The sequence below is a fragment of the Sitophilus oryzae genome, unplaced genomic scaffold (genome assembly GCF_002938485.1).
Source record: "Sitophilus oryzae breed Bouriz unplaced genomic scaffold, Soryzae_2.0 scaffold_158_pilon_pilon, whole genome shotgun sequence".
Lineage (NCBI taxonomy): Eukaryota > Metazoa > Arthropoda > Insecta > Coleoptera > Curculionidae > Sitophilus > Sitophilus oryzae.
In genome coordinates, this window is record NW_022146269.1 from 1,578,202 (window position 1) to 1,591,460 (window position 13,259).

At 31.3% G+C, this 13,259-nt stretch overlaps 1 protein-coding gene across 12 annotated transcripts in view; it reads right to left on the minus strand.

Moving 5' to 3' along the window:
* Positions 1-13,259, minus strand: part of LOC115879850 (rap guanine nucleotide exchange factor 2) — a 329,414-nt gene that overhangs the window by 110,270 nt on the left and 205,885 nt on the right. For all 12 annotated transcript variants that reach the window (XM_030896855.1, XM_030896864.1, XM_030896851.1 and 9 more), the window contains one exon: positions 1,396-1,471. In XM_030896855.1, coding sequence (XP_030752715.1) covers positions 1,396-1,471 — 76 coding nt within the window. The remainder of the gene's footprint in view (positions 1-1,395; positions 1,472-13,259) is intronic.

Here is a 13,259-nt window from a genome sequence, read left to right on the forward strand (position 1 = left end):
CTATTATTTGGCGATATAGATACCGATTTTATTTGTTCCTGTTTGTTTTTTCATTGACCGCAGAAGGAATTCAGAATTAGCCGGTTAAAGTTTGCCTATACTTGTGCATTATTATTAAACCTGAGATTGATACGGATTTTAGAATTTGTGTTGATTATAATACTATTTTATAATACTTTTTAATATTAAATATACCGTATGATCGAAAAAAAAACGGCGTCAAAGACTGCTGGAAAATAACAAACGAAATCATTCTTATACTAATTTACTTGCGATTTATGGTCGAAATTTAAAATTATTTTTGACGACTTACTTTATCTTCCTATGCTATACCGGGTGCGCCTCAAAAGTGGCTCACCACTATAACTTTTTTATTTTCTCGAAAAAAAAACGAGATTTGGTAGGTTAGTATATGACATAAAGTAGGATTGATTGTTGTATTCAATTATTTTTTGTCACTTCCTGTTTCACCGGAAATGACTACAACTTTTGATTTTTGGTATTTTTTGACACCCTTGGTATTTTATTTTTACTTTATTCACTAGAAAATGACGCTCTGAATAGATTGACATATCATATGTCAAGTTTTGACATTTTCGCATATGGTTTATTTAAAATTGTAATATGTGGTTCATCACAACAATTTAACCGGCCAGGACAAGACACGAAAAACATTAGACGATCAAATCTATTTTTCCAAGGCTCATTTATTAAAAATTATTTTTAACACAGCCACGGCACTCTAGATTGAAATTTAAAATACGATATTTTTTTAAGCGAAAATGTCAAAAGTTGACATATGATAATATCATGTCACTCTATGCAGAGTGTCATTTTTTATAGAATAAAATAAAAATATACCGAGGGCTCCATTTAAAAGTCAAAAGTGGTAGTCATTTCCGATGAAACAGGAAGTGACAAAAAACAATTCAATACGTCAATCAATCATAATCTATGTCATAAATTAACATACCAAATCTCGTTGTTTATCTAAAAAAAATAAAAAAGTTATAGGGGTGAGCCACTTTTGAGACGCACCCGGTATTGCCTTTAGAGATATATTGCATGACAATTTGTTCCAGAGCATGAAATTGTTCTAAAGTAATTAAACTCAAAATTTGATTAGAAAATGTTAGTTATAAATTTTACAAACAATATTTGCCGAATAATAAAATTTAAATTTTAATTAATCAAAAATTATGAGTCAACGACACTGGCCTAACATAAAAACAAATTGTCATATGAATATTAATCACACACAGTTCAGATTAAGAAAACCCTATAAAATCCTATATCCTCTTTTTTTGAAACTTAATTGAACCATAGAATATATTATTTTTTGCTAAATTTTCTTCATCAAAAATCTTAAATTACAAAACTATGAAAAACACTTACGACAATCATCTCCGATGGTTCAAGGACGAAACATTCATTCTGCCTCCTGGCACTTCCACCGGTTCGTTTCCCAAAACTGTAACAGAAAAAAAATTGTAATAAACGAATAAAGAACAAAGAGGATAACTGAACGTAATACACTGCTAAAAAAAGAAATCACACGTGGGATCGCTAAATTAAAATTCTGCTCTTCGAGCAGTACTAGCGTCAATCGGACCAGATATCGAATATGGTGAGTTGTTAAATATGTTTCATTCGCGTACCTACAAGTACCTCTTTGGTCATAAGATGTGAATGTAATATTTGGTTACCATTTTAGTAGAACCACGAGACACCATGTCAATGCTTCGAGAGACGTGCATCAAATATACTTAAATTTCCTAAAGATAATACAAATTAATAATGTTTAAATATTATTTCATATACTCATAAAGAATAAAATAAGTCAGAAACTTTAGAAGAAGCACAGCTTATTCAGTACCAGCTTGTCATCTTCGCTTGTTTTGCGTATTCGAGTTTCACCTGTTGCGTGTATTCTCGTACACATGGTAACAGTAAAGGTACATTCGGGCTGAGAGCGTCGAGCGTCGCGTCGCGTTTGCGTCGCGTCCGCCTCATTGAACTCGAACCCCGACGCTCAGCGGACGCTAGCGCAACGCCAAACGCGACTCTGTCTGCCTGAACGGTCTAATTTAAGTGAACTGATTCCATTTCGACACGCGGACGCGACGCTCGACGCTCTCAGCCTGAATGTACCTTAAGAGCTCCAGGGATGGAACTCTGTAACTAAATAGCGATCGGTAGCGATGAAAAATACTGTCCTTGGCAGTAGAAACTAAACGGCAAGCGACAGTATTCTTCAGAGTGTCACCCCAGTCTCCTTAGTTTAATTTAGACGGTGTTTTAATAAAGCTCAGAACCCGACTTGTTAGGTAACATACAATAAGCGAATATCTATGTAGGCACGCAGGTTTCCCATCCATTTACTTTTAGTGCATAGCAATTTTCAGCAATCGTGTAACTTTTTATTTATAAAGATTTTCACATACCGTCTGCGAGGAAAATATAGCAGAAATGTTAAAAAAGTTTTTGAAAAAACTACAATCAATTGTTTCTAATAGATTTCGGGATATCGATTTTTGAATTCAGAGTTCTAATAGCGCGACCACTGTCGAACACCTCAATTCCACTTATTTTTACCAAAAATGCAAGTGTTTCTAACTTGCACTTCAAGATGTAGGGAAAATTACAACGATTTGTAAATAAATAAACAAATAAAGTATTACGAGACGTAATTAAATCATGAAGCTAAACGCATGATGTACACCTTTCCCTAGAACTTAAGTACTAACAGAGGTACTGATTGGATCGACCGGTCGACTGCGACAAATCGGCTATAGCTTACTTCGGGTTTTTCTTTTCACCGATTCCAAACCGTCCTAGAACTGTGATACGTATGCGCAGAAGGAAATATGAAGATGTTATTTCATTTACACATGCGATGTAGAGTTCTAGGACGGTTCAGAATCGGTAATAACAAGAACCTGAACAAAGCTTATATCCCCTTACAAGTCTCTTAGCGATGTGCACAGTTTCTCGGTTTATTTCATACGTTTGGCAACGTGTTTACTGTTCTCTCTTTGTTCAGTACATTGTAAACGCATTGTACTCTTCTTACATACAGAAATCTCGAACCAAGACTAACATTTACCAGCCTTAGCAATATTTATTACCATATAAAAATTTAAAAATAGTCCCAATTTTATTGTTTGAGAGTTAAACAGTAGTATTAACTTCATTCAGTATCATAACGGTCATTCTGTAGTTAACCAATGATACTTATTCATCCACTTTATTCATCTATCTTTTTTAAGTTTAACTGCAACAATTAGAGAACATTAATAAAATAGTAGTAAAATATAATAATTTATTATTATGACGTATCAATATCAAGATGTGTATGATAATTGCATCTGAAATAATTAATAGAAAAGATATGAATGAGATATGAAATAAAATGTTTTATTTACCATCAGTGATAATTCATTATGTAAACAATTTTAATTACTCTTGACCAATGATCATCATTAAAACAATATTATGTTTATGTAGAAAAAGTTCTTATTACAGTGCAAAAAACACACGTGTGTGAGGCTAATAAATTAGAATTCTTCCTAAGGCGGCTGTAACGTCAATTCAACAGATGTCCAACAACACATCGTAAAAATGCATATTCCATAATTTAAACGTCATATATTTTTTTATGAATCTATTATTTCGGAAATGCGAATGTCGTCATGAATAATATCGTATATCTGTTTCTGTGTGAAGATGGGCAACATTCGAATACGATGTTTAACATACTACGTCAATCGAAAGAGCTGCTTTTTCTTTGTTTCCTTTATGTTAAGCAAAACTGCAGTTGGACTTCTCCTTAACAATTGAACTAACGACTAACATTTTTTCCAAAAAAGTTAGTCGTTTTAGAAAAAATCAAAACTTAAAGTTAGATACAAGATGAACCAGTATTATGAAACAACTCCATATTTCCGGAAATTTTTTCGAGCTCATGAATATTTTGAAAATTAATTAAATTAAAAAAAATAATTTTCTAAAAATATTCATGAGCGAGAAAAAATGTGCGGATTTAATTTGACCTGGTGTGGTATTCGGTAAGAAAATTCCACACCAAATTGTGTTTGAAAATCAAATAATTAAAATGTATTTTTCGATTTTTGGTCGAATTGATTATTTAGTTACTATGACAAGGACTAAGTGACACCCAAACCTAAAAACTATTTCAGTTTTGAAGCTGTCAAGCGGCACGGCTTAACAAAAATGTTTCGCTTCGGTCATGAAAGCAAAGAAAATATTCGCCAGGAGATTAAGCAGTTGACACCCGCGAATGCTAGGAAATCGAAGTCAAGCGTATGGAAGCAGTTTACAAACTTTCATCTCAGCTTTGTAATTGAAATGTATCAAAACTATCATGTAAACAAATAAAAACCAGACTCCCAAAAATATATTCTGTCATTATAAACGTCAAAAAATTTCCAGTATAATTCGCTGTTGGGGGGGTGTCACTTGTATGGGAAAACAGGCAACAGTCAAATTTAAACGTGCCAGGACCAACGAAAAAGAAAGCAACATCTGCCAGGCATTGGCTTTCTTTGTCACTCACATTGCTTAAATCATGATATACCGCGGCCATTTTGCCAACAAAGAAGCTGGCCGGGCTGTCCTGGCAAGTGATTTAAAACAATTTTGCTTTTTTACAATATTAAATTACCATTTGGATGTATTTAATGCGATTATTCAGTTAACTGGTAAGTCAAAAATTACACACAAATACTTTATTCGTAAATACAACTAAGATGTAAACGTATTTTTAGATTTCAACTTTTGCAAAGACCCGCCGATAGAACTTGCCTGGCAGCGCACCTGTTTAACTAAACGTATTATTTCCTGATAACAATATCAAAACACGTAAGTACCTCTATAATTTATGATGAAAAATGATTTTGATTATGTTTTATATTATTTAAATACTTTCTAACTTCAAATAATAGTAAGATCCTTGTTTATATCGCACAGCCCTTTCAAAACTGTATTGTCTTCAAAAAATGTTTACAAAACAAACAATTATTACAAAAACAATGTCCTTTTAATCTGATTTATACCTCAGAAGGATGCCAGTAAAATTTTATTAAATCAACATTATATTATTTGGCCATTAATATGCAAAAAGGAGCATATTGCCTTAACTTAAATTTTCTTTTACTTCTCCTGACAATGTTCTCTATATTCTCTATTTTGAGTTAGTAAACTTTTGAACGGGATGTGCGATATATAAAATACATAATATATGATCTGATAAAAGTATTTTTTGATGCATTTTTTGGTTGTTTATGCACGTTGGCTTGGTTTATGTTTTATTCAGCTTATATTTATTTGGTATAACAGTTTTTTTTTGACTTTGGAATGGCATGCATTGAGGCTAGATAGTGTTTCATTAGATCATTAAAGGAATTTAAATTAGCATATATTTTTTGTGATATTAGTGTGTTATCATGATACAGGTAGTTGTATCATAGTGCCTTATGCATGTTATTTACCTATTATATACTTATGTATTATCAGTAAATAGATGATAACATAATACTAAAATGTCTTTTTAATAGTATGTTTATCTTTCCAATTCACTAGTTATTTGCAAAATGTATTTTGAACTAATTTAAGTCATTAATTGATCATCTTTCTTTTTCAGGTTCCGGGATATTCTTTTTCATTGTTAAAATGTTAAAAAAATATATATATTTCAATATTATTGTAATATAAATCGCAGCTCTAACAAATAAATGATATTGTTTACTATAATAATGTGTAATTTATTTACTATGAATTTTCTCTGAAAGTAATAAGTCTTTAATAACATCATTGATTTGCAGTGTAAAGTTAATAGACATATTTTTTAATACATTAAATTATATTAAAGTAATAAAAAATATGTTTATTAACTTTAAACAGTAAGTCAGTGATACTTATAACAATTTTTTTTTTTAAATTTCCCCTCTTTAAGCCCCCCCTCCAATTCCTCTCAATTTAGCTAGTACTGCCAGGCGACACCAGATGGCGTCTGTTTCCATTTTTAACATGAAGTTAGCATTTCTTTAATGTACCTATTCTCTGGGTGCCCACAAGGAAAAAAAAATCACTAAAATTTATCCGCTGCCATGGTGATTTGTCAAAAAAACACGTTCTGATTGGTTAAAAATTACAGGTGTGGAATTTTCACTCCAACCTTTCTTACAAAATATGAGCGGAAATGTAGTGCATATTTTATAAACCTTTTAGATATAAAGTAATCGCAAAACAATTTCCGATGCACGTGATCAATTTTGAGTGACAAGCGTTCGCGACAGCGCTGCCAGATTGCGATGGATCAAACAACGATGCAACTCAATCAAACTTACTTCTCTGACTGCAGTCAATAATAATAAAGGATATTTACTGTTACGTTCTCGTTCAAAATAGTTTATCAGGAAAGCTGCAAACTCTTTTGTCCTTAAAAGTACAATTTAAAAAAAAACTATGAAAATCGGCAAAAAACGAGAATTACTCCCAAAGATTCAATAACAATACAATATTATACAAAATAATGACTGACATTATGATAATTGTCAAATAATAAACTAAGCAACAATAAAAAAGTAAGCAACGTTTTTGGACACTTGTAGTTTTGACTTTCTCTTAGACCAAAAAATTTGTTATAAGGGCTCAAATAAATACAGGGTGGCGCCACTCATACGCCGCGGAAGCTCCATGGAGAACGATAGTTTATATCGAAATGAAATTTTGGCAGCATGTGTATGTTAACTGGAAGCACTTTATAAAAATATATAGAATTATACAGGGTGTCCCCAAAAAAAGTTCCACATCAAAGTTGTGTTTTTTCTAATGGAACACCCTATATATTAATTGATTTTCGGATTCTAGGAAAACAATTAAGGTGAGTTTTATTAAAGAAGCATATACCTAAAATCTAAGAATTTTGACATATTTCACATTTTGTGAAAATGTGGACTAAATTTTAAATTTCAATAACAGCTACCTAAATTTTAGTTGACTTTCTATAGCCTGATATTTAATTACAGTAACCATTGTACGTTAAACCAAATTGAAATTGGATCCGAAAAGTTATACGGGGTGAGACAAAATTAATATGGAACATTAGTCACTTTTAAAAGCAAGTTACTCCTTTATTTTAAATAGAACACCCAGTATATTATTTCGGTGTTCAATGGGGAATTTATATATCTTCAAAATATTATTAAGGTTGCCTACCCATCAGACAAAGATTTTCCTAGATATTTTCATTTTTATGATTTTGCGATATAATCTAGGTGGCTGTGGATATACCTTTTGTTAATTTAACAAAAATTAAAGGATTTAGAGTAAAATATTCATCGGTAATAAAAAAATATACGTTCAAAACATATTTTAATTATTACACAATTAAAACTAGATATAAACCTATAATTATATCACAAAAATTAGCTAGATGAAATCAAATGCTCAAAATTCTTCCTTTCCTGCTAACTGCATAAAATGATTGTCTTTTCAAAAGGATCTTTTTATTTTAAAAGGCATATGTGGAGTTCTACCTCGAAAAGCGGCTACAATAATTTCTCTCATGTTGCCGACAATAGTTGGTCGAGTTTTTTAAACACTGTCTTTAACATGTCCCCATAAAACCTCAGACTAGATAAAATCAGGAGCATTAAGTATTCTATTAATTATTGGTGAATACACACTGCATTCGCCAACTAATAGAATCATATCAATTCTCTCTGATGTAGGATAAGTGATAAGTTTGCATTTTCGGCAAATTTCTGAGATTGTTTTTTGGTTTAACTGACACAAGATGATAACTAGTTGTTGGACTAATTAGACAGCTATGTTGAAGTAACGTCAGATATATCAGAGTCACCTAGATTTTATCAAATAATAAAGATCTACTCAGATCAAATCATGTAAATAAAAATATCTAGGAAAGTCTTTGTTTGAGGGGTAGGCAACCTTAATAATATTTTGAAGAGACATAAATTCTCCATTGAATATCGGAATAATATACTGGGTATCCCATTTAAAATAAAAGAGTAACATGCTTTTAAAAGTGACCAATGTCCAATATTAATTTTGTCCCACCCTGTATAACTTTTTGGATCAAGTTTTAATTTGATTTAAAGTACAATAGTTAATTTAACTACATATTAGGCTATACCGGGTAAATTTCGATTTAGGTTGCTTTTATTGTAATTTAAAAATTGTTCTTTATTTCTAGAAAATGTTAAATGTCAAAAACCTTACATTTTAGTCATATACTGCTACCTTCCCGTTTGGGAGGTGGGTTCAAAATTGTACCTATATAAAACACCAAATTTTAGTTCAATGTAATTACACAATAAAACACAGATTAACAAGACAGACGTTTATTCAGAGTAGGGTAGCTCATCATTTGAAACAATACAATTTAAAATGGTTTAAATAATTATAACAATAATATAGGGAAATTAAAATGACTATATTATAAATTAAATATTTGCAACAATTGATAATACTGGTTACCCGTTAGATGACCAGTTAGTGTAACCTAGACAAAAAAAATTACCTACTCTACTAAAATTTAATATAAATGAAAAACGGGGTACCCACGATATAAATGATACTTAAATTACTAAATATATGGTCTTTACTAAAACTAATCAGAAGCAACAAAAAAAAATAGGTACAATATTTATTAAGTACGCAGGAACGAGAGGGAGCTAATAAAGAGTTTGGTACTTAGCTTTTATTCGTAAGGGTCCCAAAAATCCCCTACGCCAGGATCTGCCGCACAACCAGAAGGCCCAACCACGTGGCTTCCCCTTAGCTGATCAATTGGTTTGAACAGGAACCTCGCTAGCCAGTCGTGAAAACCCTCGTGGAATCAAGTTGGTGCGTAAAAAGAAAAACCAAACCAAGGTGCCCAAACTGTGGGCGATTTCCTTGGAAATAATACAAAAGATGCAACGCTATTAGTTTCGTCTCAATCCAGCCGTAGCTGTATGATATACATAATATCAATTAAACGTAGAGAATTATTAACCTTTCCCAAAATCAAATGAAAGGATTTTTCCAACTCAAAACGTGACTTCACTGCCAGCGTGCCGAAAAGAAAAGAAAGGAAATCACCAGACAGGTGGGCGCTTGGAATTTTAATATCGATACCCCTTCCTGATATAAATTTAGCTATAAAATCCCTAGGTACATCCGCAACCAGTTAAGTACCAATGTTGCCAGGAGTAATCCGATAATAAAAGAAACTTAATAATAAATCAAACAATAATAATAAGTTAAATGCAATTACAACTAGATACAATTGATAAGAGTTTAAGATCATTAATAAATAAAAGTATTAAAATAAGTTAAATGCTAAAATTAATTATTTAGAGACTAAATATGAATGAGGTGAAATATGATTTAAGAAAACTTCAAGAAGCTGGCAACACCGTTAGACCCGTTGATGATTTGACGTTTCTGCCCTAACCACAAATTAATTAATCTAAACAAAAATCACAATCAGATTATTTATTAATAATAATTATTGAAGGTATTATTGTTATTAAAAAGGTATGTACATCGTTTCGTATAATATAATTAATATAATATGGTTTCCCTTTGTAGCAACCAAACAACTAACAAAATGCAATGAATATTTCCACTTGAACAGAAGTAAACAAATACCAAAAGTAAGTATATAAAGTGGTTATTATTAATATTACTTTAATTAACGTTATTTTAGATAAATAAGAAGTCTTTACACGATGCATTTACCCTTCCATAACCTGAAGAATAATACCTCAAGATCGAGTCAAAGATATTATTTACAAAATATTACATTTGGCTAAAAATACAACAATATGAAGTTAAATTATGATTAAAGTTAATGCACATTTACTTTACTTGTAAATAGAAAATAAATAAATAATTAATATGTATTAAGAAATGTATTGTTATATTTTATTAACGTGCCATCTTCAAGGTTATAAACAAAATAATAAATCACCACATTCACCATTTTGTCAAGATATATCAATTAAAATAAATATAAGAAAATTAATTCCCCTTTAAAATATATAACCGTAACAATACTTACAAAAAACACAACTTTGATATGTAACTTTTTTTGGGGACACCCTGTAGAACTCTCTATATTTTTAAAAAGTGCCCTGAAATAATCTACATGTGCTCACAAAATTTCATTTCAATACAAACTGCCGTGCTCCTTGGAGCCTCCGCGGCGTATGAGAGGCGCCACCCTGTATGTAAGATGTCCCTTCCAATCTCTGAATATATATTTTGAGGTTTTCCTATTAGTATGTTTTGACTAAGAACTTTTCGCCATTGCTGATTTTTCAATTATAATCCTCTGTATCCTGTATAAACATCGTTAACTTATGGTTTCTGTTTCAATGTAAGAAAATTAAAAATGTATTAATCGCTGTTCAAACAAAAATTAGTTGGTTGTCTATATTCAAAACATAATAGCGAGAATATATATTCTTCAAAATGGCATTTCTATAAGTGAAGAGTTTAACTCAAACATGTGTACAAATGCCTGTAGAAAATAAATGTCAGGTCCTTCTGTGCAGATGCAAAAACTTTACGCTTGTCTTTGTAGATATATACATCTGTCAACGATGTGCATTAAAAATACGTCAATCAGTAAGTTACTCCCTGAACCCAAACAACGTCATAAAAGTATCAGGTTTCATTTTTCCTATTGAGATATCTGTGACAAACAGATAAGAAAACATGCTATAAAAGCTACTGGTAAGATAATATTCTAATACTTGATTACCTGCACTGAAGATCAATGCAATTAATGTAGTGTAAATTATAAAATAATAATAATAATTATGTTTCGTCTTCTATAGTCTATAAATCACTTTGTATGTTAATGCATATTTTTATTTAAATGTGTACCTACTCCTAATACGTATTTCGTAAAAAAAAATGTCTCATACCGGAATTCTGTCTGCTTTGTCGCAACACTCTGTATGTTGTGTTTAAAAAATGAAAACAAACAAAATATTTAGTACCTTTTATAGGAAATAAAATATTTATTACGAAACGATAATATATGTATGAATGCCTTGTTCAGCACGTGATATGCTTATAAATTTCTCGGAATGATTTATAGAATTTTTAGCGGAAATATTTACAAGATATCGTTACGGAATGATGTTAAAATATTACGGGAAATTTATAGAAAAATACTAGTAATGCATCTATTTAGCAGCTACATAAAAAGATTTTATAGATTTTTCATTATCATAATAATATAATCAAATACATAATTTGAAAAAAAAATATTAAAGAAATACTTATCGTAGATAACATATTTACTAGTGAACAAAATAGGGAGAATTAGATATAGTATAGAGTATTAATTTTTTATTTGCGTAACCATATACATAGGTATGTATATGGATGAAAAGGTTTCACGATCATAAATTCAGAAAAATTACTTATTTTTTAATTTTATTAAGTCTGTCAATAACATTTTTATCGTCTGCCACTAAAATATTTGTTACAGATTTTTGTTATCTCATAAAGTACCTAATCAAATTAGTATCACCATTGTAGTACCACATATTTTCATTAATAAATTTAGTGTACTTCTTAATATTACGATGCTTAAAATGTTTCAATAGCACGTTCAATACTGGATAAATTTATCTAATAAGGTTCTATGAATGAAAACGGTTCTACACAGATGGAGAAACCTCAAAAATATGGAGTAATCTATAAAGTTTTTCATTTAACATCTCTACAAATTAATAATATGAATATTATTTCTTTTGAAGATGCTAACGGTTCATAACAATTTTAGTATTATACAGGCATATTATTCATAGACAGCTATTATTGTTTGATACAATATGGTAATACATTAATAGGGGCTTCATATGTCAGAGATACAGGACCATTATAGGTTTTTCATTGTCGTTGCCATTGGTCCATGTCCTATTGTGTAAATACACTTCTCTATGTATGCCGCTCCTTCTACTATTTTACTGGAGCAACCACTATATATTGTCAAGATGTATGTAGCGCTAAACTGTATTACTGGTTGCATAACTGCATTACTGCTACATAACCGCAACGTACATTGAGGAACCTGGCGAATTCGCCAGAAAGTAAAAGAAAATTACAGAATTCTTTAGAACGTTCCAGAAACATTCGCCAGGGGGGTATATAAAGGCCCGCGCTTTGGCAGTTGGCAGTTTGAAGTTTGATAATACCGCGCTTTAAATTGTGAATTAATTGGCGAAGGTGCCAGTACTGTTAGAGTAATAGTAGTTGCATAAATTGTGTTGTAAATAGTATAAGTTGTGTGTACAGAGTGAGAAAAAAATAGATTCGTTAAGTATTTTATCGTGAGTTTAAATTAGTGGACCCACGGAATCCGTAAAAATATTTTCGCCCAACAAAAATTAATTGAAATTTCTTAATGCTGTTTTATCTGTGGGATTTATCCACGATATAGGGGTAGGTTAGTTGGGACACCATCTGATATTGAACGTTCCATAGCAGAAAGAATCTCGTAAAGATGTACCATATTTCTTACGATTTCAGTGGCGTTCAATTCGCCATTTTCGGTAAAATCCCATGGAAAATGTTCATATTAAAAGCATACCTTTGCTTTTGTTCCAAATCAATACTAATTTCTCCATACCTATGAAATAGTGTTAATTGTTTTTGTAAAGTGGGTGCCATTGAAAAGTCATATTATTATTGTTTGTTGGCAACTACTCTAGCAGAGACGATTTTAAGTCCAGAAGTGAGTATGCATATTGGATTTTGCTGTAAAGAACAAGCAAAGAGTTTCAACGATGTGCCACACAAAGTAGGTTCGTATTAAAAAAAACGTTGAGTTTAGGAACGCTGAAGGATTAGTTAAAAAACTACCGCATTTTGGTTCCCCCTCCAATTCCCCTTAGTTCCGACATCCTCTATTATTACTTACCCTTACTTATACTTAATGCGTATAGATATTAGAAATACGTAGTAAAATGAAGGCCTGCTTACTCCATTTGTCTCCAGTCTCTGGCAAACTGACGCCGCGAATCTGAAGCGTTTATCATCACACAATGGTTTTCTGGATTACTGTTCCTACGTCATTTGCTGTCGCCTACTACAATTTGTCATTTCCTGTACGCTACGATACACAAGATGCAGCGATGCGGTGTCATTTACAGGAAGTAGCCAGAGAAAGAAAACAAAAGACATAGTCGCTTTAGGCTTTAGTTCTGCAC